Consider the following 27,276-nt stretch of genomic DNA (forward strand, 5'->3'; position numbering starts at 1 on the left):
AACATGCCATGCAAGTACGGTCACATTCCCTTCTGCTGACTGCGACTCAATAGAGCAACATGACTCCTCCATATGTTGTTTTGTCCACACTTCCTTTTGTGATGTTATTGCGAATGCAACCAGGACCTTGATTACAGACTAAGGGCTCGGGATGCGCTGGAAGGCGGCGGACCTCGGATGCTTACAATTTGTTCAACTTCGCGCCAGAATCATTTCTCTCAATATCTACGGACTACGGTGATCAGGCAGCCTTGAAAATAGCTTCTCAGCGTCTTAAATAGATCCTATATGCAGTAGGATTTCTCGTGTTCGTTACACATATTATTTGGCAATTGCTTTCTGTTTCCCACTTGCATATCGATTGGTACCCTCCTTAGAATGGCATTGGCTGGCGCAATTGTGATTTGGAATCATCCGCCAATCCTCCTGTCGCACCAGCGCTTGCGCGTCTTAAGAGCAATATTATAGTGAGACTTGATTCCTCACAGGAATCCGGGTGAATAGCCGGGATTTTGTGTACCTTTCAGCTTACGTGCAACGTTGGTGGCTGCGCCTCGCTATGCTCACCCGTTCGCTGAAAGTCTCGTCACCGATGAATTCATACCGTTTGTCGTGTAGTCTTTCCTTGGTCACGAGTGCGTCTAGTCACCTGACAGCTTACCTGCCTTCTCATAAAAGCTCGGTCGATGATCGTATTCCTGAATACGAGCCGTAGGAAGCCCGGACCTGCCTAGTGCTCACTGCTGACATAGCTATCGTGTCCTCGTATTAGGTGACACTTAAACAACCAAATGGTGAATGCAACTTCTCTGCGTTTAGAGGAAGTAGATGCTGTGATATAAGAGTCGGGATGGCCTGCACATTTCTTTAAACTGAGACCGCATATACTCATCAGCACTCTGTTTTCACTACTCCCTACTTCAAACCATAGCTATTAAGTGGCCACCAAAGTCAGCAATACGTCAAAATGCGTCTGACCTCTGTCCTTCCCGGGTTCCTAGCCTGCGCCTCAGCCGCCTCCATCCCCCGCCAAGCCGACCCCTCGTCCTGGAGCATCACAAACTTCTTCGCATCCGGCGCCCGCTTCAGCATCACCACTACATACAGCTTCGATATCACCGACGGTACCACCTCCACCTACTGCGTAGCCCTAATCTCGACCACGCCTGACATCGGCTACGCTCCGCTCACGGAATGCGCCGATTCGACGTACTCGTTTTCCTTCGGCCTCCCCCCTTACAACGAGACGGATCCCGGGTACAACCTGCAGGTCTGGCAGGCGGATCCGAACGACGCTTCTTGCGGAGCCGCAGGGACGCAGTGTGTGTACACAGGCATCAAGTTCTTTCCGGCAAGTGACGTGGAGACGGTTGTTGACCCGACGAACCCGAATGGCAACTATGATCGGTTGAATACGGCTCCGGATTTCACGCTTGAGCGTACTGGGGTGCACATTTGAAGTGCTGTTGCACTAACAAAGGGGAACATTGTGTTATTATAGAGGAGCCATAGAATTAGATTTTAATATTGAAGAAGACGTATCTTGTGAAGCTGACTCTCATCATCGGCTGCATTGCACTAGCCACCGTAATTATGATGTGTCTTGCCTCCTACGTGGAGACGTTTAGGTATTAGAATCAAGATCTTTTGGGCGGAACACTCAAGTGGGCTTTTTTTACCAAAGGCATCTTTATAACTGACTGTATTATTTATAAGTTTTTACCTGAGAGTTAAGTCAATCAAGGATTTTGAGAATATCGTCGAAAGGTAATTAAGTTTGAAATAAAATAAAACCCTATATATATATATTCTGACCCTTTATGCTCTTCTATTAGCTCAGTTCTCTTAGCATCGAATATCAATTAACACCACAGCGTTCAGGTTTGTAGCTATTATATCTAGCTTTGTAAATTTCGTTCTTAGGGTTGATGTAATCTGTGAAATAGACTTTCCGATCCCTCCCGACCGCGTTTAGCGCTACTTGTGTTACGCAGATGAATTTTCTTCGCAGTCTCCGGTGTTTCATTTCCCTTCACTTCTTGCCCACGACTCTCTCTACCTGTGCAGTGATCTCGAACAGAGCCACGGTCTTGACCGGAGCAGCTGTCTTTGAAGCGGACGTCTGCTTGGAGCTTTCCTTCGCGTCCTGATCCTTACTAAATCCAGTCATGAGATAGAATTGGGTCCGAAGATACCTCTTACCACCTTGATCAATAATGTTTGAGACGTGTACTGTAGAAAAGAATTCTAATTAGTCAAGCACATGGGAGGTTTGCATCTTTTCAAATTCGCAAAATGCCATGTGTCTTCCAAAGTAGCTGGCAGCTGATAGCCAGGAGCAGGCCGAAGCTGGAATCCCTGTTAGTGTCAGTCTTTCCAATCAGAAAATCGAAAGGCGCGGGGCTTCTAAGGAGCCTATCCAACCACGAATTGAATCAAGTCTTTAAGTTTACTTTAAGCTCACCTGAGTCAGTGATCCTACCTTAGGCTTTGAAGGGAAAAGTCTTAAAGAATATGGAAATCAGGAACAGGCTTTCTCATCTTTGTTAATCACACAACAAATCCAATGCCCGGCTTCCAGAAAAAGTTACCAAGAGGGATCTCTGCCATGTCTCTTCTAGAAAAAGTCTATCATGACCGCTGTAAAGGACGACCTGCCCTCCAACAGCGCGACAGGAAAAGACGAAACACCTGTTTTAGTGGTGACTGCGATCATGACGCTCATCGCAACGGTGTTCATCGCCCTCAGGCTATATGGGTGTGTTTTCCTATTGCGCCGACGTCTCTATTTGGAAGAGTGGCTCTGCGTGATCAACCAGGTGCGTTAGGTAATATTAACGACTCAGCAGATCTTTTATAGCTTGATATTCACTCCATATCGAGTCACCACTAACCGTATGGCCCTCAGATCGATCTATGGTTGACAGCGGCATTCGTCATCAACTTGTACACTACAACAGAAGTCGGGCTACACTGGGCAACACTATCTGACGCTGAACGGACCAAGGCCGTTTTCTGGCATAATGTCCTTACTGCACCGTCCGTGCTGGGTCTTGGCCTCCCAAAGCTGACCGTTGTGAGCCTTTTGACTCGACTGTTTCGACCTGGAGATCTGCACCAGACCATTCTTTGGGTTTTGGCTATCCTATGTGTCGTGAACTTTGTTGTTGTTATTCTACTAGCTTGGCTGCCCTGCCGTCCTATATCTGCAGGGTGGGATGTGAGCATAACAGCTAAAAAATGTCTTGACTCCTGGATCTACGTCAGGTTCTGCTACTATGCTACGAGTGAGTTCGCGATTCCGAGACCGTTTCAGAGACCCTTGGGCAAATTCCTACAAAGACACTGACAGGTTGCCCTAGCTTTCTCGGCTGCCCTAGATCTCTACTTCGCATTGTATCCAGGTTTCGTTTTCCGCAGGCTTAGCTGGGACATCCAAAAGAAGTTGATGTTATCCGTTGTGATGGGACTTGGAATCTGGTGAGTTTCTCCTGGCTCACTAAACTCAACGCTTGGTCAACTGGGGATCAAATCCATGAACTAATCATCAGCTAATGTTCCATCACAGCGCTACCGCAGTGGCGGCATATAAGATAACAACTCTTGAAGTGTTGACATTCACGAAGGACTTCACCTGTAAGATCCTGATCTTCAGGGCTCACATGCTTTGAAACGCGCAATTCGGTCGTACTTGCTCAGCTAATTTGGCAGATCACGTCTCGACAGCTATCATTCCCACAGTGGTTGAGGCGAATACCATTATGATTGCCGCCTGCATATCGACGTTGCACCCTGTCTACGAGCTTGTAAGCAAGAAATTCAGGCGTCAGACGCTGGTCGGAGAAGGTGACGGCGTGCAACACCGGCAGAGTAATGCGGACGATAGCCGACCCGGTGCAAAGCGGGGGTTCTGGTCGATGTTGATGGAAAGAGATGTATGGACCGAAGTTACCACAGCCACACAACCGAGCCAGAACCTAAGCCAGAGGGGGCCAGTACCAACTTCCGAAAACGAAGAAACGATTGCCAGGGCTACACGCACGCTAGAAGACGCTCTAGACACCCAGAGACTCGATCATCAACTGATGCGTGAGGCGGACACAGACACAGCGCCTGTTAAGCTCTATCACGCAGCACTGGGTCCATATTCCGGCTGTTGAGCTCCATCACTTCGTCGGGCACAATTCAAGATGGTGTTTCCACGTTTTTTCAGAAATTAATTATTGCAAATCGCTTAAATGTCCGTCCATGATGCTTGATTCCTTGATGAAGTAGCTGTATACCTGCGGATTATCACATCCCATGCCGAAGCCGCCGTACCTGGGGTATAATTATCGACTTTCAAGTCGCTTCGTGATTTCTACTCCCCATTGTGAACACCTCCTAGTGGTGAAAGAAGAAGTTGACGTTACGTACATCCGTGACCACTTGAATACTCAATTGATCACGTTGTGGAGCCAATTTAGAGAAAGCTAGAGTGACTGGGTCTGGATGACGTTCAGCTTTTGCAGCAGGCGTGGGAAAGATGCAAACTATTCCTCTACAAGGTAGGTGACTTGCTTCAGAAAATAGGCGCCATTGTTCCCTGCGGAGCAAGGCTGGAACACGGCTACCAAATAATTTTACATGACGATTGATGAGCATCGTTTGTCTTTACACCGTAGTTCCGTTAAGCTTCACGCAATCAATTAAGGGGATCCTCCAAGGGCCGCGAGTTGTGCTATGGTCCGGCACTGCATCAAACCAAATCGTGGGTCTGTCATCTTTGGAAACTGCTCACAGCCTTGGCTTGAGACCGATGCATTTGATCCCGCTGCAACACAGTGTAGGACGATATTTTCAGCAACTCGGGACTCAAGGCTGTGAATTGATTGCTGGATGCTCCCCATTGTATATCGCATTCACCTCGAGACTTTTCACAAGCGAACTATGTTTATTTCCAAATTAAGGACTAACGACTACCGTAAATCCTGAGTAATCTCTCAGAAACCCTCTCTCCTACCAAAAAAAATTACCCTGCCCTACCGTTTCACGGTACACAACTGAAGCCAGGTACAAGCCCCCAAGGCCACCAAACTGGTTTCAAGACCAAGCCCTTACCTGCCCTCATGGCAGCTGCAGTACTCTCTGTCGGGGTATTTTGGGCAAGAACAGAAGTTTGGCCAGAGGTAGCGGCAGCTATGGTTGGGACAGAACAACGAATAGACTCGCTTGCCATCCACCACACGAAGACAGTGCTTCCCGCTGCATCCCTGTACCTAACAGGGACGGTCGTTGGGTTCATGCTTGTGTTTGACAGACCTCTTATCGCTCCACTCATTTACCGTCACCTTCTTCGTGCAGGTATACAGCCTGTCACGGAGCGGCAAGGACTCACTCGGCTGCCGGACTTCTCGTTGTTGCCCGTTCGTATTTGAGGACAAGGACTGCCGTACTGCTGTAGCTTGCTGAGTGGTGTTTGCATGAGTGTTTCCTGCGTTGTGGACATGGCTGTTGTAAGTGTTGGTCTGTGGGGCTTGCGTATTGTGATGGTTGCTCTTGTCTACATTGTAGACCTGGTTGTTGTTCGTGACCACGTTCTGTGGAGCGTTATTGTTGACCGTCATCTTTCGGTTATCCACTTGGTTGAAATGGAAATGGACTTGGTTGGCTGATGGGATGCCAATGCTCACAGGAAGCTGTCCACCAGCTGGCTGTTGCGTGGCATAGTCTTGCCCTATCGAGCCCGACCAACTCCCTCCCATTGCTTCAGAAGCTGTCTTTTGATTGAAGCTTCGTGGTGCGCCAGAGGATCGCTGGCTAGACACATTCGCTGTGGACGGCATCGTGCTTCCCCGGACTATTCTCTGCGGGTTTGGCTGAGACAATGAGGATGGGTATTCATTGGTACTCAGAGGTGGTGTCAGAAGAGATGACAGTGGCTCGATGCTTCTCGGATTTGATCCAGAGGAAGATGATGGGTGTTGCCCAGTTGTCACTGATGGAGTTACATTTGAAGTGGTTGACTTTCTGCTGGTGCTGCTTTGTGGACCTGGTCTAGATGGCGTTGAACGTCGATTCTCGGTCTCAAACGGTGTCGTAACTGGGGAAGGCGCTGTCACCCGGTTCGCCGCCCCAAAGGCCCGCTCGGAGGAGCCAGTGGGTCCGTTCTGAAACCCCTGGGTGTTGTACCAATTTCCGGGTCTGCTCTGCCCGCTGGAGCTATTTGAAATGCCCCGGACGCTGATAGACTCCGATGGAGATATTGACGCTGTGGCCAGGCTGGCGGCCCTGGGTCGCGGTGGCTCGGATCGGTCATCATTTCCTTGGCCTCGCGAGACGTTCTGCAGCTGCTGCGACGCTGCGTCACTAGCCCTCGAAATCTTGGCGGTTGAAGTCGCTGTGGTTGATAAGATCCTTAGCAATCACAAGGAGAATAGCTCGAATTGTTTCTTGAGTAAAGACTTACTGTTGCGGGGGACCGACTGCATGACTGGGGGAGCGGATTTTGCGCCTTGGGTACCAGCTCGCTGCTGCTGCTTGGTCTTTGCTTGCGAATTGTGGGAAGGCATTTTAGAGCTTCGTTTGGAAGGGAGTGTTGGGTAACGAAACAAGGGTGACAAGAGGGGAAGATGACGGAGGGGAGATTAGCCAAAGGCCAGAGGCAGTCAGGGTGTTGACTGTTTCGTTTTGCCAGAGTTGTGAAATAGATCGAGGACCTTACAAGCAAAGCGATGGAGGTCTCGATCAGTTGTCGCTTTGTCGAAGGAAGAAGGAAGAGGAGAGTCGCAGCAGGCGAGGACGGGGGATAGTAAGGTTTATATAACTGAAAGGGACCTGCCAAGTGAATTCACCGTTGAAGCCTCCCAAGTGAATAAGTTTAGCCCGTTCAAGTGAATAAGCTGGCCCGGTCAAGTGAATTGATGCTAAACACCACAGTGAATAGAGTCTACCCATCTAGGGTCCCCCGGCGACGGGGGTACCCTACTCATTAGGCAACGCTCCACCGGATCTTGCCGAGCTTTGGAAGACAGAAGTAAATGGTCGGAGGGGTCAAGGATGACAAGGGCAGCTAGAAGAGCTGAGAGAATAGAAAGAGACGCAACTGAGAAGGCATTTAAAGCTGTGTATCTAAAGAGTGTGCTGCCAAATAGGGCTTGATGATGAAGCTATCGCAATAAATGAATTGCGATCAATCTGGTTCCTCTAAAGACTGGTGTGAGCCCCACCAGTAAAGAAGTCAAAATAATCTATAGGGCATTGCCCAGCCCGTTTCCATCCCAACCACAACATTCCAGTCTTCCCTTCCATCCTGATCCTCAGACCTCAGAACCCTCAGCGCCTCGCATGGCAAGAGCAGTACTTGTGCCCAGGGTACGTGGGGCACGCACAAAACTCCGGCCAAAAACGCCGACAAGAGTGGGCGGAACAGAACTCGGAATAGATTCTCTCGCCGTCGACAAGCCGTAGGCAGTGCTTGGTCTTGCAACCTTCCACCAGACAAGGGCGGTCGTCGGGGATGTATTGATGGGTTGTGATATGCCTGCCGCTGATGAAGAGACCCCGCGTGCACTTCATCTTTGGTCCTCGAAGAGGGATCGTCTCGCTCGGAGCTCCGGTCTCCTAGCCGCGGTGCTCGCGGTAGCGATGGCTCTGTCGGTGGTGCTGATGGGCTGAAGATGACAGACGCTGTGTCATCCTCGACTGGTGAGTGGTGTCCCGACGACTGTTATGAACTGTGCGCTGCAGGTTGTTCTGGGTATTGACCTGGCCCTGAGCATTGATCCTCTGGTGGCGGCTGTTGTCCACGTGGTATTGCTGGTTGTTGTTTGTGGTTATGTAGTTAACCACCGGCGAGATCTGAGGATTCGCACTACCCAACTGTGCATCGTTGGGCCGATAAAGGCTGTCCCGTCTGTGGCCGTGGCCCTGCACATCTCTTCGAGGATGGAATCGTGCCTCTGATTCCCTGAGGAACCGAGATGCCCCTCGAGACATCTCCCCACGGACAAGGGGAATTCTATTGCTTTGGAAGTCCATGGCTGCTTGACGGTCAATCTGTGAGATTGACATGCTTGGCGTCACGGGTCCTCTGTCACGAAATTGGACGTTTTCCGACCTGGGAGGTGGAACACCTCGCGTTGGAGGCGGCTGAGGGTAGTCCCTTGGCAGCTCCTCAATCCAATTAGGAATGGAATGCGGTATGTCCTGACTGTATCGCCTCGATCGAGAAGCGTCTTGCTGATTGCCGCCAATCTGAGAGATCAGGGTCTGCCTTTGGCCGTCTGTGTTTCGAGACTGGGAAGCGATGAAAGCTGTGTGAGAGATGTCAAATTAGAAAAAGTCGAGCTGTCAATTGCATGGTAAGCAAATACATACTGCTTCGAAATGTTGTTCCTTGGCCATGAGCCCGTCGTGCCTCCATGCCGAAAGCACGAGGGTTGTCGTGGGGTCCTCGACGGTCCATCTTGTGCTGCTGTGACGGTAGCGTGGTGGAATTGAATTGAAGTAAGTATGGTCAAGCTGGAGAACCTTTACTTAAATACAAGCTTGTCTTGAGTCTAGTGAGAGTAGACCACGGTCATGCATAGAAGATGCTCAATCCCGACTTTGTGGAAGGGGAAGAGAGGAGAAATGGGCCAAATGCATACAGGCAGCCGGTCTTATATTCGAGCATCTGGCCGTGTGGTGGCAGCATTGAAGTTACCATGGTGAATAAATCGCATTCACGACTGTTTACAGTGATTAGCAATATCAGTGTAAAGACAGCAGCATGTGAATAGATGAATTGACTGCACAATAGCCTCGCGAGTGTGTAGGACCTGTCGACTGTGCGAGGAAAGATCTAGGCAAATAAGGAAGTGTCTATGATATCCATAATTTGATTACACTTGACAGCTTACATTTATGTCTCAATGGATGGGAAGTGCCCCATTTCTGCAGACGACAAGTCTTGTCGTCCTAAATCAAACAAGGAAAGCAGACCAGGTTGGTCAACTTTCCATGCGCTGAAGCCATCGGGTACTGAATTATGGGCCCAGGCTGAAAGCTGTGGTTATATATGTCAACCAGAATGTTGTGACCAGCAGACTTCCTTGAAAAGACGGGAGCATGTCCGCTTGGTTTGCTAATCTTAACCACATGCAAACCAGTCTTCTATTCCTTGCACGAGGACATCAACAACGCCTGGTGCAAAGGGTAAAGTGGCCAACAAATCAAGCATCTTTCTTGCCATCACAACCCCTTTCCAGCATGATTGGGCTCTTCCGGTGATATAAGTGAGGAATGGCTACCATAAATTGGCTTTAAGGCTCGACTCGATGTTGAAGTCCGACATGAATGTCAGCACCAAACCGCCTACATCAAACTATAAATTACAGAGTTTGAGATCCCGAGAATCCCATGAAGACGTCCACAGCCAAGCCTTTCGACACCTTTGGCCCACAATCGTGCTTCTCGTCCTCAATCCAATTCTGTCCACTCGATTCATCCAGTTCCACTGCTTGTCCTGACGAGGCTTCCCATGTGTTATTATGCTGGTGTGCAGTCCGGTCGCCCTTCCCCCCGCTGGAGCTTTTGCGCCTGAAATGTACTGGTTGTTCTTCATCTTCGACCTCTTCAATGACACGCGTCCAACTCACACCAGGCGTCTCTGGCCCGCTCATGGTTTGTCTCTTCCTTTTGGTTCCCGCAATAGTGCTGTCAAACAAGCCGTCATCAGAATTGTAACTCACAGCATTGTCTTCCTTCGAACTTGCGATGCCTTCATGGACTTCGCTAGGTATAAGCCGTCCGTATGTTTGGACGGGATTGGCCGTTCGTGAGTCGCCTTCAGGTGTGGGCAATGATTGTGCGCAAGCTGGAGATGTTGCTTTGTCAGTTACCGCGTTGTGTACAACAGCCCATTCTCTCTTACGATCCGCCGCATGCTTGCAGATCAGTTCAGCAATCACAAAGTGACCCCGGTGCCTAGCCGTTTGTACGGCACCGTCATATTTCTCGCCACCAGGACGGGCGCTTGCGCTCTGCGCATTTGCGTTGAGAAGGAACTCAACCATGTCCAGCCGACCAAGATGAGCGGCCAAATCTAAAGCGGTCTGATCTCCCAGTTGTTGACTCGATACCATATTGACTCTGGCTCCATGCTTCAGGAGGATGAAGGCTGTGGATAGATCTCCGAGCGCGGCTGCGGAAATGAGCGCGGTCGTTCCTTGGATATTTGCAGCATTGACATCAGCACCTTGTTCGAGAAGCAGCTTTATGATCTTGTCTTTCTGTACCCTCTCTTCTGGTCCCACTGGATTCCAAGCACATATTGAATGTAGGGCCGTCATGCAATCATGATCACGTGCTTGTTGATTCAAATCAGCGCCCCGTTCCAACAGCATGCGCACCAGGTTATAGTCGCCTCTTCCGGCTGCAGCTTGCAACGGAGTTCGAGTAAATGCGTGCGCTGGGATATATCTTCCATGAAACGGCCAATAAGAGTGGGCATTCAAGTCAGCGCCTTTTTCAAGCATCTCTTGGACGAGCTGATGCCCACCGCCAGCAGCTATCCATGCCGCAAGAGGAGATCCTGGCGCAAGTCTTGCTCCTTTTCTAAAAAGTAGTTCAAACAACTTCATTCTCTGATGATCACAGTTCCTGCTGAGGCATGCCTCCAAAAGTTGTGCCGATGGATATGATGGGTCGCTGATCGAAACCATCTCTTCGACAATGAATTCAACCTTGCTGACAATTTCGTGTGAACGACCGCATGCCCTCAAAATTTGCGACAAGGTATCAGAAGAGCAACTGTTTGAATTCCAACTTGTAGGTTTTGCGCCTCGCTGTATCATATACTTCGTCATCTCAAAAGTCGAACTTCGAAAGGCTGCCGCGAAAACGCTGATCTCTCCCCAATGCTCACGGACAAAGGTGGAATTGAGGTCCACGCCTCCGTCTAGCAGCAACTTTGTCGCATTGAAGTTGTTTTTAGAAGCAGCCTTGGCAAGAGCGATGACACCGTATTTCCTAAGGTCGAAGCAATGGGCGGCCAGACACTCCAGGATGGCTACTCCGTGGTCTTGAACAGCAGCTGATAAAGCAAGAGCTTCAACTCGAAAGCCTCGGTCCAAAAGCCATCGCAGTATCTGCAACCCGTGCTTCTCACCAGATCCCTGTTCTGATGTTATGAGTCGTGCCGTGGCCAACAGCATCTCAGATGCGAGCTTTTCATCCTTTGAACACCGGGTCACGTCGACTCCCAGCTCCATCAATCTCTGTACCGTTTCCCAACAGATATTTCTGTCGATTTCGCAAGTACTCAGAACGAATTGCTCGGCTAGAAGTATTTCAAGGCAACGGTTCTTCCACTCTGAGACATCCGCACTGCTCAGATCTCCAATGACTCCTCTCCAACACCCGTCAAAATTCCAATCCCTTGTCATGTACTCCTGAAGGGAATTAATGCCCTGTCTTAGGGCACTAAGAGCCGCCGCTCTGTTGAATTCTTCTGATCTCTTACTGCGCTCAGCCAAGTCCTGGAACAGTTCATTATTGAAGTAGAAAACGAAGTCGAGTATCGAAGGCCTCCAGTTTCTCACAAAGGGGTCTTCGACGTACCACCCCTGCCAGCCTCTCCCATAGTGGTCTGCCGAGATCCCTGCCTCCAACTGTAAGAGGGGCAAGAACCCTTCTTGGAGCTTTAAGTCGACGTCTGCACCTCTTCCAAGGAAAACGTCCAGACAACGGCGATGGATTGGTTTAGTGCCGTCAAAATTTTCGATGAAGATGCCGAAAGTAGCTGAACAAAGTCTCGGGCCGAAGTCCCACGGAATTTCGCGATTGACATCGCAATGATGGATCGAATTGTTTGCACAGTCGAGGTTGCCGTTCTGGAGTGCTGCCATGATGGCTGTGTCTCCTTGGTGCCGCCCAATTGAAGAATCTGCGCGACAGCCTCTCTTCAGCAGAGCGTCGATGAGATCTTGACAGTCGTTCAGGGCGGCGTGGTATAGGTGTTCATGTCCTCTGGAATATTCTTCAAGCCAGTCATGATCCATGCCAACGCGGAGCAAAAATCTGAAGGCCTCTTTGTTCTTAAGTGTCCCAGCCGCGTATAGCAGCTTTTCCCATACGGCTTTGATACTTGGCAGACGACTCTGAAGCAGGGCCAAGAGAACCCCACTGGATACCAACCTGAAAGTCATATCCAGAACTTCCGTCAGGTCCTTCACTTGATCCATAAAGAGTGGCTGATTCGGATATTCAAGAATGTGGCCATTAGAAAGCAGATAAATGATCATTGACAGGTAATGATAACTGTCGAAGTCCACTCCTAATTCTTGGCCGGAAGGATGCATTGACTCCAACCCTGTCAGAGCTTGAGCAAAAGCGCCAGTAAATGGATCCGTCGATGGAACGAATTGTCTAGCAGGAATCTGGTTGGTCGAGGGGCTGTATTTTGAAGCGACTTGGTTGTATTGACTCCGCCCGAGCCCTTGGGCCATTTGCGTAGGTGGCTGTGCTTGATTTCTGATGTCTACAATCGATCAACATAGTTCGCGACCATCGCTTAAAATAGTTGTCATGTACGTGCCTGAAATCTTCTTAAGTAATCGAGTAAAGGGAATTCCTTGCAGGGACAGTCTGTACACCCTGTCTGACAATTTGAAGGCATCCCTCGTCTCACTCTGCAACTGTGAATCCAAGCCAAATAGTGGCTGGAAGCTGACGAGAGTAGTTTGAAACAATTGCAACATGCGAGACTGTGAAGAGTCTGGTTTCCGGCGTTGGACAGTGGCTTCAAGGAGTTCTGGAGATGGTGTTCTTATGACGACGCCCGGAGGAAGTGGAGGGAGAGGGCCTATGTCAACTCGCTTTAGCCGGCGATGAGACCTGCTTCTGAGAGGCCCTTGTCTCACAAACCTTGATGAGGTCCTTGATCCAGGACGGAATTCCTCCTGAACTCTCTCCAAACTTTGTTCCAAGGTTTCTTAGTGTCGTTGATTAAAACAGCGGTAGGCTTTCTGAGCTCCTTCTTGCCCTCATGTTGGAGACGAGAGCGGACATGCTGATAGACCAATGACCAATCGCCTCTCCTCAACTTCTTCTGCATCCCGAGTTCTCTCAATTTTACCTCCCAAATAGAAAGTCTGAATGATCAGTCGTGTTGGAATCGGCTTCAAAATGCCAAGGTTGCTTGAGATGCCCTGAGCCTCCAGACTCCTGATGGCAGGTGGGCATGTAGGGCAGCAGTGATAATGGCAAGTCAACACTTACGGCGTCCTAGGGAATCTTTGTTCATTCTCCATTATATCCTTCACCTCCTTCAGCGTCTTCCTCTCTTCTTGATACAGCTGACGTATGATGGGCGCATTTTGACGCCAGATCTCCCCATCGTCGTCATGGCGAGGGCGCTTGGGTGAAGACATTGTGATCGTGCTGGGTCCTTGCAATGAAGACAAGTGGAGACAATTAGATAGTAAAGAGGCAATGAAATTGGAATGATAGTAGTATTGCAAGAAGCGGCAAGAAGCACAGACAGTGCTCCTCGACCTGGACCTTTTGCACGCGCATATGAGCAGCAATGAAGGACGCAAGGCTCAGGATCAACCACATTTTAAGCTAAGTGGTTCTTGAGAAAGTCAGCAATGTGTCACTTCCCAAAGGCTCACTGTCCAAAATCTGACTGTCCAAAATCTTGGTGCATACCTAGCTAGGTACGGTGGCGAAGGCTCGAGTTCGTTATTGGTGCTCGGCGTGGTTACGGCATGCAAGTGAATGCATCTGCACAACCAAGGTCGGAGCGTGCGCTTATTCATTGGGCAGCAACTTGCGACCAATAATGATAGACAGTGTACTATGCGCTGGAATTTGCTTCTCACATGCTACAAATTTGATGACTGCATCCAGCCCTCACGAATGGAATCTGAATTGAAATCTGGCTGGCTGGCTGGGCAGTGTCCCTTCGTAACAAGTGGATGCGTGTGCGTCACTGTTGATGGTGACGCAGTCCAAATTTGATTGTCCTTTCTCAACCGTCTAAGGCCGGATCCAAGATAGCGAACTGATCCTTTTCGGAATCTAGCACAGCCAACGCATCAAACGGCAAGGTAACCATGGGCGTAGTGTGCCCAAAGTCCACATTAAACAATATAGGAAACTTGTTGTCGGCCAAACGCCCTTCACACAATAGCCCTGTGATAACACTCGCATACTTCTCCCTCGCCTCAGCGGAATCATACCCAAACGGCCGTCCAACCACCAGTCCCGCGGCATCTTCAAACACGCCCTGAGCCACCAGGTCAGCCACACCAGCCCTCACCCGCTCGATGGGGTTCCCCGACACCTCGTTGTCGCCCATGGCCGTCTCCAAGAAGACTATACGCCCCCGCCAGTCAGGTACCACACCACGGACGCCTCCCAGACGCGCCATGACAGTCAGGCAGCCGCCGAAGAGGCGGCCCTGCGCCCTGCCCGGCCGCAGCCACGTCCACCCTGCGGATGGGACAAGCCGCGGCAGGTCCGTGGACTTCGGATCATGGAAGATGCGGGCCAGGTCAGGCGCATAGGTAGGCGAGCGGGCGATGTCGCCGATGGGCGTGGGGTCTGTGATGGCGCGGAAGAGGTGCCGGACGCAGAAGGCGAGCGGCGAAGCCTCGTCGATCTCGCCGTTGGCACCCCTGGGCTCGCATAGCTCCGGGAGGGCGCCGGGCCCGTAGAAGGTGCGCAGGCCCGTTGTAGCGTGCAGGAACCAGTGCAGGCCTGTGATGTCGGAGAAGCCGACTACGATCTTTGGGTTGGCGCGGATGGTTGCTTGGAGTTCTGTGTCGGCGAGGAGGGCGGGGAGGAGCTCGTTGAAGGAGGGCCCGCCGATGGTGCAGATTATTGCTGATATGGAGGGGTCTGAGAAGGCTGTGCGTAGTTCTGAGAGACGGTTGGCTATTGAGGATTGGATTCCTGTGTCTGGAGTGAAGAGCTCGCGGACTTGGTAGCCCTTGTCCGAGAGCAAGTCCCTGGCGCGTGAGATGGCGGCGGGAATCACATCATTGAGACGAGCTGAGGGAGAAATAAAGGCTACTGTTGCGCCGGGCTGGAGCGCTGGTGGAACTATGGCTGAAGGCATGTTGGTTTCTGTGCTTGGTCTTCTGGATCTCTATTCTGTATTGTGACCTAGGAAAATTTGACACTTCATGGAAGTCATGTCTTTTTATATTGGGATTTTTTCTCACAACACACGATCCTCATCAAGAAGAGTGGATTCCTGGCTGTCTGTCAGTCACGCCCTTGGCGGTATGTTCTCCTAATTAGGCATAGTTTTTGACATGATGTGAATATACGCCCTGGGTTTGACTAGTCAATCCTTCCAAGTGATCACGCCAGAAAGATGCCATAATCTTTTGACAGGATAGCTTGTTCATGCGACTGACTAATGGATCCGTCAGCTCGAGATTGGAATTACGAGAACGGTGAAATGAGTCAATTCTGAAATGCGGTTGTGTGGTTTGGAACAGAATGAAGTTCTGTGGTCAACAAAGAGGCTATTTCCAAATGGGCGAGGCAGCGAGCAGCAGGCACAAGGCATGGACAGGGGTCCCTTCCCCTGCCTTGGGTGTGGTGTCTCAAAGCTCCACACACCCCCACGCATCCCACCTGCCAGCTGCCTGGCCCATTCAATGTTGGCCCTGAATTGACGTCGCGTCACCTCAGGCTGTACAATCCCATTGTCATGCCTCTTCCTTGAGACCAGACTTCATTGTCCTCACTTCCACTGGGGACGCCCAGTGTCTCGCCTCGTCCATCTCATCTTCCTCGTCGATTCCAGCCTGTCATTCTTGCTTCTATTCCGGCCATGCTTTCCATAAATTCGTGAACCACTATTGGCAACATCGTTTTAGGCGCCCTGCTTTGCTATCTTTACACATCGACCATGGTCGGGCCAGGAGAGAAAGGCCTCGCCAGCTCTAGATGGGCGCCCATCAACACTGGCCGCCCACCGTACTACTGGACCTCCAACAGGTTTAAGCAATCAGCTCCTTCGTTATCCTCCTCCTCGACGGCGACCACCATACACACAACGACAAGCGCCGAACCACGTATCCCCGCCGCACCGACAGTCACAGCCCCCACGACAACACCCAGCCCCTCCAACGGCTTCACCTACACCGGCAACCCCTACGAGGCCGACGCCTCCGCCCTGAACCGCATCCCAACGCCATGGTCCGAGCTAAGCCGGTTCATGAAGATCGCCCGCCGCATGCGGTGGAAGCTCCCCTTCCTGGGGCAGGGCTACCGCGCCGCGACCGACCGCGCCCTCAACACCGACGAAGACCGCGCCGAGGCGGAGCTCCACTTCAAGCTGGACTTCTTCGAGTACTACATGCTGCTGGAGCGCGCCCTGGTGCACCTGATGGGCGTCTTCGGCGTCCGGGTGACGGGCGCGTTAGCCGGCGCAAGGGCGGGCGGTAGGGACGTCAATGGGGCTGCCGGTCCCCAGCAGCAGCAACAGCAGGGCCCCCAGAGCGACCACCGCTTCCACGCCAACGTCCTCGACGCCCTCGACGACCCGCGCAACCCGCTGCACGGCGTCCTCGGCAGCGGCGACGCGCGCTACGCCCTCGCGCGCGCCAAGGAGCTGCGCAACCGCTGGAAGAACGCCGACGAGCCCGACGCCGTCGTCGCCGCCAGGCTGGCCAACGGCTCGCAGGCGGCAGGACAAATGGCGCGCCCGCTCGAGGACTATGATCTGGAGCGGATCCTCGAGAACATCTTCGATGGGCTCGAGGGCGCCTATGTTATTGCGGACCGGTACGTCGCCGGCGTGCGGGCGCTGGCTGCCGAGCGCGGGCTGGCGGCTTCGTTGGCGTCGTCTGTGTTGGCTGATACTGGAGCGGAGGAGGCACAGTGGGAGTTCATGGTGGATGCCATGGATTGGGAGCTTGTATGAGCTGACTATAGCGGAGGAAGTCAAGGGGAGACAGCGATTGACACTCTATTTTCGCATTGGGAGGTAATTTTGGTTGTATTGGATTTTCCTCTCCTTAAAACTGGCAGGTTACGAAGGAGCACGGCGTTCAAGTGGGACTGGAGGGTCTTGAAATTGGCTTTATACTGGCGTCTAGATCGATACCCGGCTGGCTGAACGAGCAGCACAGCACTCATAGCATCTGTTTCGTCTTCACCGGTACATAGAATCACCTAGATACCCTAAGAAATACATCTGCAGCCCAATAGGCATGCCTGGGCAAACGAATGGGAGCAATGAGACGCTGTGTGAACTCCAAGCACCTATAAAAGAAGACCGAATTTGAAGTATCGCTCATATACAACGGTCAGGATCTAATTGAAATTCGGGACGGATCAGAGCACAAGACACGATCCACAAATCTTCAGCAGTCTACATCAGTGCTGCCGCACCTTGTACCTCAACCGCATCGGCTCGTCAGGCTTAGCAGCCGAGTGCCTGTTGCGGCTCGTGAACGGCGCCCGGTCCATCTTGACGCCCTTCTCATCGCACAGCTCAAAGTCAAACATGGCCACGAACAGCGCGCCGATGATGCTCATCTCGAGCTTGGCGAACCGCATGCCCAGGCAAGGGTGCCTCCCGACGCCCCAGCCGAGGTAGCTGAGCGGCTCCTTCTTGTCCTCGGCGCGCTCGGGCAGGTAGCGGGACGGGTCCCACTCGTTGGGGTTGGTGTAGACGGCCGGGTTGAAGTGGATCTCGTCGAGCAGGTAGATGGCGAAGCCGTCGCGCGGCACCACCTCGCCTGACTTGCCGATTGGCACGTCGCGGCCCGAGATGTTCTTGCGGAAGGCTGTGCCTACGAGCTGGAACCGGATGCATTCGCGCAGGGACAGGTCGATCATGGGGAACTCGGACTCCCAGTCCTCGAGGGACAGGGTCGCGAGAACCTCGGCTGGTGTCTGGGACGGCGATGTGCGGTGCTTCTTGATCGCGGCGTCTACTTCGGCTTGCACGCGGCCGTACCATTCTGGGTTGGTGGCCAGGTAGCAGAAGAGCCAGCCGGCGTTGATGCCTGAGTTGAGCTGGCCGGCGAAGAGGGCGCCCAGGGTGAACTGCGGAATGATGTTAGCGGACAAGGGATTGGGGATCTGATAGGCCTGGCTTGGCAGTGTGGTAGGACAGTGGAATTCTTGTGGGTACGGGGTAGCAATACGACTTTGAGTGGCTTGCATGGCTTCGTGAGAGGGTGGCTGTAGGATGAGACATTGGGCGGCAGTGATGTGCGACTCCAGATGCACGTATCCGGATTGATTGAGCCTCAGGTGTCAACTAGACCAATGTCGGACTTACAGTCAAGATCCGCACCATGTCTTCGCCCGTGTCCAGCAGAAACTGGAAGGCATCCTCATGCGTCTTGCCCGTCTTCTTCCTCTCCTTCGCGATCTTGTCGAATACCACATAGAGCTTGCCACCCGCCAGTGTCTGCCTGATGTAGCCGAGGGTCGGCAACCAGGGAAAAATGATTCGCGTAGTGCTCATGTTCTCCTCGATCTCCTCGAACAAGCCCAGCGTCCTGTTCATCAGCTGCGGTGACTCGGCGATCTCGGTCGCGCCGACGGTGCGCATCGTGAGCTGGTACACGATCTTGTAGATGTCGTCGAACGGGTCGAAAATGCCTGTGTTCCCGCCGTTGCGCTTGACAATGGCGTCAAGCGCTGTCGCGGTGTCGGTGGTGAGCAGCCTGAGGTTGCGCACGAAGTTCTCCTTCTTCATCAGCTTCGTGATTGTCCTGCTGAACCACTGGCTGAATTCGCTGGCAGCTCCGGGCTCGTTTTGCTTGCCGACCTGGGGCGACGCGGTGAACATTACGGCGTAGCTATTGCAAGGGTTGCCTCCTGGTCAGTACCAAGCTCTGTTGATCCCAGGGCACCTAGTGCTTCCTTTCCCTTTTTCCTAGCAACAAGAGCAACTCACCCCTCTGACATGTTCATGTCCTTGGAATCAAAGAACGTCTTCCTTCCCTCGATTCCCGACACCCCGACGAGCCTGTGCTTGCCGAAGTAAAAGCTGAAGTTGCCCGTCTTGGACTGTGCGAGGGCGTCATTGCAGAAGTCTGCCCTTTTCGTGAAGAGTCGCAGGGCGCCGAGGAGCGGGTACCCCTCCTTGATCTGCTTCGGGGCAGTCTTGGGGAAAGACGGTTGCCATTGTATCTTGATGAAGAGGGCGAGGACGGAGAGGAGGAGGATGTAGATGCTGGCGGGCCAGTTCTGGTAGGACAAGGCGGAGGTGAATCCCGTTTCGATCGCCATGGCTGGCGGCTGGCAGCTGGCGAGGTGATGCGATAACGTTAAGGTCGACCTGGGGGAACCATCCCACAGCCAGATGGATGGGGGAGGGACGAGCTTGTTTATAAGCGACGCATGGTCGATGCAGGCGGTCTGCTATGCAATCGACTGGCGGGTTGGCTGCCACCTCAAACCGCGAAAGGGGCGCAAGCTCGCTGTAGGCAGCGTCAGTTCAGTTCGGCCCGCGTATCACCCTTCCATGTCAATGCCACCCTGCACTCCTTCCCCACGTTCGGCTGGTGGAGCTGGCGAATCAAAACGGGGCCATCGTCAGCACTAGGTTCAGGCGGGAGGTTATCTTCAGTCTGGTCTCCCAATTAGTTCCACCTTAGGATCGTCATCCCTCACTTGGCTCCCAAAAACCTCCCAACAAGGTTAGTCGGTGGTCCGGTCAACCACATTCCTGGGTAAAATTTACTTCAGCTACTTTCATCCGCTTTTCAAATCGCAATGTCAACCAATCCATCGAAATCTCAAAACCAACCCGTGCCCACACCTACAGACAGGGCCAGCAGGAACAGAGCTGGCTCGTCTCTAGCCACCGTTGCTGGCGCCACGAAAGCTGACGGCAGAATCTGACAATTTTATTTAGATATGGACGAAGGGCAAAAAAGGAAGAAACAAACCAGCCCGCCGACAAAATCGTGAAGTCTGTTTTGAGTTTGTCAGGCAACATGGGTACTCGACTGGGGGGTACCTCGGAGACGAGTACCCGTATCGAAACAAAAAGCATCTACGACAGACCGGCTCTTTCGCAGATACTTATGGACTCGAATGTTGCTGTTGTGGTTCAGCACCCCGTGATTTTTCTAACTCGACCCAGTATCTTCACAGAGTAATAAGGCCAACGGAAACAGAGTAACATCAGCATGCTGGGCTCCTTTTAGGTGCCCATCAGTCATTTGTTGACTAGGGAAACAATTGTATATAAGCCGGGTCCAAGACACACACAAACGAGGCTACAACTATTCCAGGTCCAAGGGTAGCTGAACTGGAGGGGTGACTATAGAGGCATTGTTGATCCTACGATTACGAGTACGAGAACGTTCTTTTGACAGCTGCCCGCCCCGCGGAAGCCGTGGAGTCCTGAAAATGTTTCTATCTTCCCTTTTTTTTTTCTTTCCTTTCTTTCCTTTCTCTTCACATGCGAAACTCTTTGGGATGGGCAGTGCAGGCACAGATGCAGGCTTCCAACCCCCACATGTCATTGCCGCCGTTGCATTACGGATCGTCCAAGACCCGGGGATTTAGTGAAAGCTAGAGGATCGAGTGGCGTCGGCCGTTAAGAGGCCGCGCCACTAATTTTCGACGGATTCGGGTTGGCTGCCGCTAACGGCGGCGACAGCCCCATCTTCCGACTAGTGAAGGATCAAGGCAGGATGAGGATCTCAAGGTTTGACGGCGTGCACAGCTGCGACTGTGGCCTTGTAATGATGTGTAGCAACTTCACCTGAGCGGTGTCAGCCTGGTGAGGTGTAGATTTGCGTTGGAAGTGGCTTGCAGTTGTCAATGCTGCGCGCAGTAAGAGACATGGCTGGAATGCTCGCCGTCTTCCGTACACCACCACTGATTCATGACGATGGTGAATGACCGGTCTTGTGGTCGTACAGCACATAAGTCGACTTGTAGAGAGCGGGTATGTTGTGAACATGAAGAAGGCGAGCGGCTTCCTGCTTCTCGTTGGTAAACAAATTGAGCTCCCGCTTTCCCAGGTTGGCCCTTTCTCTAGACGACAAGAGCATTGAATCAGACTTACCTCGCACCTGCTGTTGCCTTCAAGCATTACATACGCTCCGCGACAGGATCCTGCGTCTCATTCTCTTTGCTTGCATTTCTCAACCGCCGACAACATCATAAAGCGGAGTACTGACAGACGGCCAGCACACCATTGAGGCCTACGATAAAAACCACAAAAAGACATTCTTTTGTCAGTGGCCACTTAAGAATCAATTTCATAAACAGCCTTTCCCGCATCCTTTCTGACCCAAGTGCGTCATGGCTTTTTCCATGGCAAAAGTCGCAAAGCATCTACGGGGTATCGTACGGATTCCCCCATATTGGCGGTCATTCACGCCTCGGGATCCTCCAGAGGACGAGGTTCTGTGCATTCGGCTCATAACATCTCCGCCCTTCGAAGGTACCGATGGCCCCTGGCTCCAGGAAGTCACCGTCAGCGCCGTCTTCAACAAGAGCTGCGTGGCCTTTTGCACAGCTCTCCTGATAAAGGAGGAACACTACATCAGCGACCACGTCCACTTCTTCAATGCGATGGACGACGCGGGCGGCGATCCCATGAGTGACCTCGCTCACTTGATACTCTGGTCCGAGCAGCGGTGGATCACTTTGCGTAACTTAAAGATGGACCGCATTACAAAGACGAGATTACGGCCTGCGTTGAACGCCAGATGCCGCCATATGGCAGGGGAGATTCCCAGATATTGTCAGCCAAGGCTTTACAAACCAAAGCCAGGCACCCCGGGACTCTACGCTATCCCTCCGAAGAGAACCTGGGCTCTTTATTTCAACTACATTGAGGTTCAACACGACTTTCGTCGCTACGGCATCGGATGGGAAATGGTGAGGATGGCCCTCGAGCAAGTTCACCTCCGCGCCAGGGGGGCAAACCGACACCTCCTAGCAGCTGTCCAACCTCAACTCTTATACACCTTGAACCTGGTCATTGACAGGGACCACCAGCAACAAGAACGTGGGGTGGTCGAGTCACAGCAGTTCTGGCTTGCTATGGGATTCCAGAAGTTTATAAAGAGTCAGGCTGATGGATCAAACTGGTATTTCTGGAGTGATTCCTTTACACTCCCCAAAGAAAGAGACATCGTTTTACACGCCCCACAAATACATTCTACAAGCGTTCCGCCCCCTGTCGAAAATATATACCCTATTAGGCAGCGACCTAGAGGAGCCACGGTACGGCCAGGAGAGACAGAAGAGGACGCCAAGAAGCAGAAGAGCGATAACTAGCACAATGGCGACGACTTGAACATGAATATGGAGTATGGTACCCTTGGCTTCGACATGGACACCGAGGACAACAGCGATTAAAATTCCTGCATGGAAACTGACTATGAGCACGTTCACGGTTACCTAGCTAGAATGGGCATTGGTACTTTCAGCGTATTTTCAAAGGCTTTTAGAGTCAACATGCTTGGCTTTCAAAGCGATCGTTGCAGCGTTCCATCACATTCGACATTGTATCTGTCACACAGGAGGTTATGTGCAGGCTGACACGGGTTGGTGCTGAAGAAGGTGGCTGGTCTCGGGGAATATAGCCTCGGGAACACTGAAACAAGCAACTCCCATCAAGTATGTTACTGGTATTACAAATGTGTGAAACGATCGCACAAAGCTAATTGTGTAAAAAGAGATGATCCAGTCGAAGAGTTGCCTTGTTCGTTACCCCTCTCTGTGTAACCATAATCATGGGACCTGGTATGGTTCGCCAGAGTTCCTTCCGCCCTCAAGGAGAAAAACCCTGAACTCTCCTGTGAGAGCAAGTCCACAAGCGATCAAATCTCGTGTGGTACCGTAGTACTTGTCTTCCTTCAAAGAGCTCCATGGATGGTGTAAACACTCGAATTATTCCAATAAAACGAGAGCGACCGCATTCAACCAAGCCACGAAAAATCATGGCTCCCTATAAATATGAGCGTCTGAGCTCGCCGACCACACAAATCCGCCTACTTGAACTACTCCCGGGTCGCGGGATCATCGAGTGCCGACTTAAGATTACCGAACTCGACGAGGCAAAGGGCACCTATGAACCGATTTCGTACTGCTGGAAATCCTACAGCCGAATATCCCAAATTTGGGCGGAGCCTTCGCTGGATACTCGGCTTGGGTACAAAGAGAAGAAAAAGCAGAAGACTTTTCCAGTGCGTGTTGATGGGTGTGACTTCCCCATCACCGAGAGTCTACATGGCGCACTCCGGCAAGTGAGGCTCGAGTGGGGAACAAGAACTCTATGGGCCGACGCGATCTGCATAAACCAGGCCGACGATGCGGAGAAGAGTGCACAGGTTGTCATGATGTCTAGAATCTACGAGGGCGGTGTCCGAACGCTCGCGTGGCTCGGCGAGGCAGACCACGAGACCCAGATGGCATTTATACACCTGAAACGCTGTGCACGTAGGGAACTGGACCGTTCAAGTCATTCCTCCCAGAATCAACAATCGAAAGCAGGGGAGACATCCAACGGTACCTCAAGTCTCGATGGCTCGAAAGAAGGGAGGCGGCTGGAACTGAATCCTATCCGGCACCGACTGTTACAGTTCGCGGTCGCACCGATTATCAATCGGCCTTATTTCAAGCGCGCTTGGGTTATTCAGGAAATCGCCATGTCAGACAGCATATTAGTTATGTGCGGCAAGTTCGACATCCCATGGCAGGATCTCGTTATTGGTTTCCGCCACATGTCATTTTGGTCACCAGGACACGACTCCTTCGTCGCATTGAATAATATTTGGAACTCCCCGGGTAAATATAACGTGGTGGAAGCGGCTGCTTTAGCCGCAGCGGCACAAGCATCGGACCCTAGGGACAAGCTCTATGGGGTCCTGGGCCTTGTCCCTGACGAGCTGATGACCGTGAAGATCGACGTTGACTATTCCAAGGATCCCGAGCAGGTGTTCTATGATTTCACCAAGCAACTAACATTAGCCAGTACGAAGCTAGGGATGCTTTGTATGAGCTACGGCTCCACCCCGGACAAGCCCAGGCATTTACCGTCCTGGGTATGGAATCCGCAGCCTAATGGTCCTTATGAACGGCTCTCTCTGCCTTATAACACGGATTACCAGTACCAAGCCACTGGAGAGTCAGAATGTAAACCAGAATTCTGTGGGAAACTGCTTGGATTGCGTGGCTATGTGCTTCAAACGTTTAACATTGTCAGCTCGGTCTGGAGCGGGAAGCCTCCATTAACATTGATGTCTTCTCTACATAACCAGCCAGACCAAATGTTCAAACTAATTTTATGGTATTTCGAAGTCAGGGCTATTGGAGGTCTCACCGAAGTCTCAGCGGACTCCGCAGCCGCCGAATACCGCAGGTATATACTGTGTCACACACTTTGGCCCTTTGAATTCTTGCGCGACATAACTCTGCCGGTTTATCAGTCAGCAAACGCTCAGAGGCTTGTCCGATACAGCCGATTCGATTCTGAGATTAAGAAGCGATTTGGAAAGCATGTGCCTGAAGGGACCAGACGGATGACATTTAGGTCGGAATTAAAATTGTTCGTGGCGATACACGCTTTGCTTATTCGTGGCCATTTTGGGAGCTCTGCTGCGATGGATCTTGAAGAATTGTTTCCCCCATTTTCGAACCTGGTTAACCGCCGCCTTGCAAGGACCGACGCAGGACAACTTGCCTTGTGTCCAAAAGAGACGGCAGTTAACGACAAGCTCGTCCTGCTGCAAGGATCCGATGTACCATTCATCCTCCGGCCGATTGGCAACCACTGGCAAATTGTAGGCGAGTGCTACGCTCATGAAGTCATGGATGGGTCGGCGTGGGACGAGTCCCGGTGCGAGATGTTGTGGATCGAATAGCTGGACCTTGCGATTCAAACAGGAGTGTTCGGACTGTTTTTGGAGCGTGTGTGCGTGAAAACTCATGAATCATTATGCGTGGTCTACGCTTCTTGGTAACATACAAGTACATGAACCGACCCTCCATCGAAAAACGCCATTTGCCCTTTGGTGAAACCCGTCCTAACACATCGCCGGTCCCAAAATGCCGCAGCGTCTTTCACTAAAAGCTGATTACTCGGCATAACCAACCAGCATACTGCAGCACTCCCACTCGGCGCCAGCAGTCTGCCTCCAGACGGCCGATGTGACAGCGTCGACCTCCTCGTTATCCTTCTTCTTGTCACCCATCCTGTAGAGCGTGACCTTGCACATGGTAGACATGCTCATGAGGCCGATCTGGCTGACAACACGCGTCTCCTTGTGGATCTTGTAGGCGGTCCAGGGCTTGACCTTCTTGAGCTTCTCCTCGAGCCCGTCGTAGGTGACGGGGCTGGAGGTGCCGAGGGTGACGGGGTCGATGACCATGGCGTCCTTGGCCATGTACTCGAGGACCGAGTCTGGCTCGTCGCAGTAGGCGCGCCACAACAGCGTCTCGCAGTCGATGGCGTCGGCCAGGTTGCGCTTGGCGATGGTGTTGCGCTCCTTGGGCTTCTTGGCCCCGCTGTACTGCTTCACGTCCGACGCCTCGCCGTTGAAGCCGTGGCCCACCTTGCCGTGCGACTGGCCTCCACCTCCGCCGGTCAGCCCTCCTGTCAGCTCGCCCACACCGCCGCCCCCTGTCACCGCCCCGAGGGGTCCGCCTCCTCCCGTCAGCTGGCCGAGCCCGCCGCCTCCGGTGAGTCCACCGAGGGGACCGCCGTCTCCTCCTGTCAAGCCACCGGTTTTTTTAACGAGGCCTCCGAGTGCCGCCATGTTGTATGCTTCTGGGTCTGATTATGGAGGTGATTGTTGTGGGTCGGTTTAGTGGATGGGAGCTTGGATCTCCGGATGCCGTGTAAGTGATAAGGATTGATAAAGACCAGGGGTGTGTTGTTGTTATTTCTTGGTCTTTGTGAATATTTCAAAACGTTTGCCCTGAATTTCTTGGCTGCTACTATAAGAAACGAGGATTATTTCAAGTCTGTTAAGTCTGAGAAGGATATAGGAGAACTCAAAGTAGGGGATCGTGGGTGAAGAGTCGTCGAGGGCAGCTGTTGATTTATCCCAGCATCAGCAGGCCCCAGAAAAACAGGATCTCTCGAGTGCTGGGTGACGTCAAAGGCTTCGGCCCCGATGCAAGTGGGGAACATGACACTTGGGGTCTGGCCCAGCGTGGCCCTGCCCTACTGCACTCAGCCTACGCAATACTGCACCATGCGCACTGCATCATCGGACTGCGCTATGCCTATTTGCGGCTAGAGAAACGGCTGATCTTCCATGCACCATGTCCTCGAATCCTTGCTGCCTACCTCATCTCGATCGATTTGCTCAGCGGACTACGGGGTATTCCAAGGTTTCTGAACTTCTGCAGGCTTCGATCTCATCTGCTTACATAGTCTCGCTGCTCAACTGGAGTGTCTTGCCCCTCATTCATGTGCTCGTAGTGAAAGCTGGCGCATGATCGTGAGTGAGCTGGCACTGTATCTTGAGAACGAGTCTTCATGCCCCTTCTTCTTCTATCAGTGTTTACGCCATAGTCCTCCGTCCTGCAGTCAATACTTACGCCCATCTACATGAGTAATCATGGGTAACGGTCAAGTCCGCGTAATCCGCCTGCTAATGATAGTTATGAGTATGGTACGGATACGGGCTTTTTATAAGGTATCATCTGGTGTCTCGGGGACAACATGACGACCTCCCCCGCCACCCTCAAAAAAAAAACAATCTAAGCCTGCCTATTTTTGTTTGTTGTTTGGGTTTTCAGGGTTTTTGGATTAGCCCGTGGATGAGAAAATGGTTGTTTGGCACTTTCTTCACAGTGACTGCCAGCCATGCTCCACGCATCGCTGCCATGTGCAGTTTGGCTACGTATGTAGTTGGCGAGACATTGTTGACTTTTGTGCTGTAGCCTTGGCTCTTTCGTGTTCAAAAATATGTCCTTATTGACATGACCCTTGGGTAGATCCAGCGACTTGGGCAGACAACCTTGCCGATTTCCGTATCAGCTCTTTATCAATTGGCTGTGTGGGGGTCGGCAATATGTTTTGGCAACGCAGAGGTTAAACTACATTGAAGCGAACGCCGCATAATCAGCTGGCCCTATCGTCCTCTCAAGGTCACTTAACATTTCCTAAATCTTTTCCGTTTCCTCTTTAGATTACCATCAGAGGGGTTAAAATTTCACCCGTCTTTGATTTATGGAGTAGTTGTAGCCGCAAGATCAGTCCAGATTTGTCTGACCCTGTAGGCTCCTTCGCGTTTGCTCTGTTGTCCAAACAAATTTTTACGGGTGCAAAGCCTTTGACCAGCCTGGGCT

The 27,276-nt window shown here is 51.9% G+C and overlaps 11 protein-coding genes across 11 annotated transcripts; 5 read left to right on the forward strand and 6 right to left on the reverse strand.

The window, feature by feature from the left end:
• Nucleotides 1-967: 967 nt before the first annotated feature.
• On the forward strand, nt 968-1,459 carry J7T55_007224 (uncharacterized protein; the record flags this gene model as incomplete). The annotated part of the gene is made up of 1 exon (XM_053133931.1): nt 968-1,459. The coding sequence occupies one exon, from the start codon at nt 968-970 to the stop codon at nt 1,457-1,459; it is 492 nt and encodes a 163-aa protein (XP_052988268.1).
• A 1,174-nt stretch (nt 1,460-2,633) lies between these two features.
• Nucleotides 2,634-4,160, forward strand: J7T55_007225 (uncharacterized protein; the record flags this gene model as incomplete). The annotated part of the gene is made up of 5 exons (XM_053133933.1): nt 2,634-2,819; nt 2,909-3,287; nt 3,363-3,480; nt 3,569-3,636; nt 3,712-4,160. 5 exons carry the CDS (start codon nt 2,634-2,636, stop codon nt 4,158-4,160), a joined length of 1,200 nt encoding a protein of 399 aa, XP_052988269.1.
• Nucleotides 4,161-5,258: 1,098 nt separating this feature from the next.
• Nucleotides 5,259-6,551, reverse strand: J7T55_007226 (uncharacterized protein; the record flags this gene model as incomplete). Its single annotated transcript, XM_053133934.1, has 2 exons — nt 5,259-6,379; nt 6,449-6,551. 2 exons carry the CDS (start codon nt 6,549-6,551, stop codon nt 5,259-5,261), a joined length of 1,224 nt encoding a protein of 407 aa, XP_052988270.1.
• A 1,051-nt stretch (nt 6,552-7,602) lies between these two features.
• On the reverse strand, nt 7,603-8,446 carry J7T55_007227 (uncharacterized protein; the record flags this gene model as incomplete). Its single annotated transcript, XM_053133935.1, has 2 exons — nt 7,603-8,294; nt 8,359-8,446. The coding sequence occupies 2 exons, from the start codon at nt 8,444-8,446 to the stop codon at nt 7,603-7,605; spliced, it is 780 nt and encodes a 259-aa protein (XP_052988271.1).
• A 907-nt stretch (nt 8,447-9,353) lies between these two features.
• On the reverse strand, nt 9,354-11,870 carry J7T55_007228 (uncharacterized protein; the record flags this gene model as incomplete). Its single annotated transcript, XM_053133936.1, has 4 exons — nt 9,354-9,838; nt 9,896-10,276; nt 10,619-10,710; nt 10,822-11,870. The coding sequence occupies 4 exons, from the start codon at nt 11,868-11,870 to the stop codon at nt 9,354-9,356; spliced, it is 2,007 nt and encodes a 668-aa protein (XP_052988272.1).
• Nucleotides 11,871-13,996: 2,126 nt separating this feature from the next.
• J7T55_007229 (peptidase u61 ld-carboxypeptidase a) lies at nt 13,997-15,088 on the reverse strand (the record flags this gene model as incomplete). Its single annotated transcript, XM_053133937.1, has 1 exon — nt 13,997-15,088. The coding sequence occupies one exon, from the start codon at nt 15,086-15,088 to the stop codon at nt 13,997-13,999; it is 1,092 nt and encodes a 363-aa protein (XP_052988273.1).
• Nucleotides 15,089-15,892: 804 nt separating this feature from the next.
• On the forward strand, nt 15,893-16,909 carry J7T55_007230 (uncharacterized protein; the record flags this gene model as incomplete). The annotated part of the gene is made up of 1 exon (XM_053133938.1): nt 15,893-16,909. The coding sequence occupies one exon, from the start codon at nt 15,893-15,895 to the stop codon at nt 16,907-16,909; it is 1,017 nt and encodes a 338-aa protein (XP_052988274.1).
• Nucleotides 16,910-17,364: 455 nt separating this feature from the next.
• Nucleotides 17,365-19,236, reverse strand: J7T55_007231 (uncharacterized protein; the record flags this gene model as incomplete). Its single annotated transcript, XM_053133939.1, has 3 exons — nt 17,365-18,039; nt 18,278-18,803; nt 18,902-19,236. The coding sequence occupies 3 exons, from the start codon at nt 19,234-19,236 to the stop codon at nt 17,365-17,367; spliced, it is 1,536 nt and encodes a 511-aa protein (XP_052988275.1).
• Nucleotides 19,237-21,267: 2,031 nt separating this feature from the next.
• J7T55_007232 (uncharacterized protein) lies at nt 21,268-22,332 on the forward strand (the record flags this gene model as incomplete). Its single annotated transcript, XM_053133940.1, has 2 exons — nt 21,268-22,107; nt 22,252-22,332. 2 exons carry the CDS (start codon nt 21,268-21,270, stop codon nt 22,330-22,332), a joined length of 921 nt encoding a protein of 306 aa, XP_052988276.1.
• A 584-nt stretch (nt 22,333-22,916) lies between these two features.
• J7T55_007233 (uncharacterized protein) lies at nt 22,917-24,839 on the forward strand (the record flags this gene model as incomplete). The annotated part of the gene is made up of 1 exon (XM_053133941.1): nt 22,917-24,839. The coding sequence occupies one exon, from the start codon at nt 22,917-22,919 to the stop codon at nt 24,837-24,839; it is 1,923 nt and encodes a 640-aa protein (XP_052988277.1).
• Nucleotides 24,840-25,052: 213 nt separating this feature from the next.
• J7T55_007234 (uncharacterized protein) lies at nt 25,053-25,733 on the reverse strand (the record flags this gene model as incomplete). The annotated part of the gene is made up of 1 exon (XM_053133942.1): nt 25,053-25,733. The coding sequence occupies one exon, from the start codon at nt 25,731-25,733 to the stop codon at nt 25,053-25,055; it is 681 nt and encodes a 226-aa protein (XP_052988278.1).
• Between the last annotated feature and the right edge of the window lie 1,543 nt (nt 25,734-27,276).

This window comes from Diaporthe amygdali, assembly GCF_026229845.1.
Source record: "Diaporthe amygdali strain CAA958 chromosome Unknown NODE_40_length_369474_cov_65_526704, whole genome shotgun sequence".
In the NCBI taxonomy this organism is placed as follows: Eukaryota; Fungi; Ascomycota; class Sordariomycetes; order Diaporthales; family Diaporthaceae; genus Diaporthe; species Diaporthe amygdali.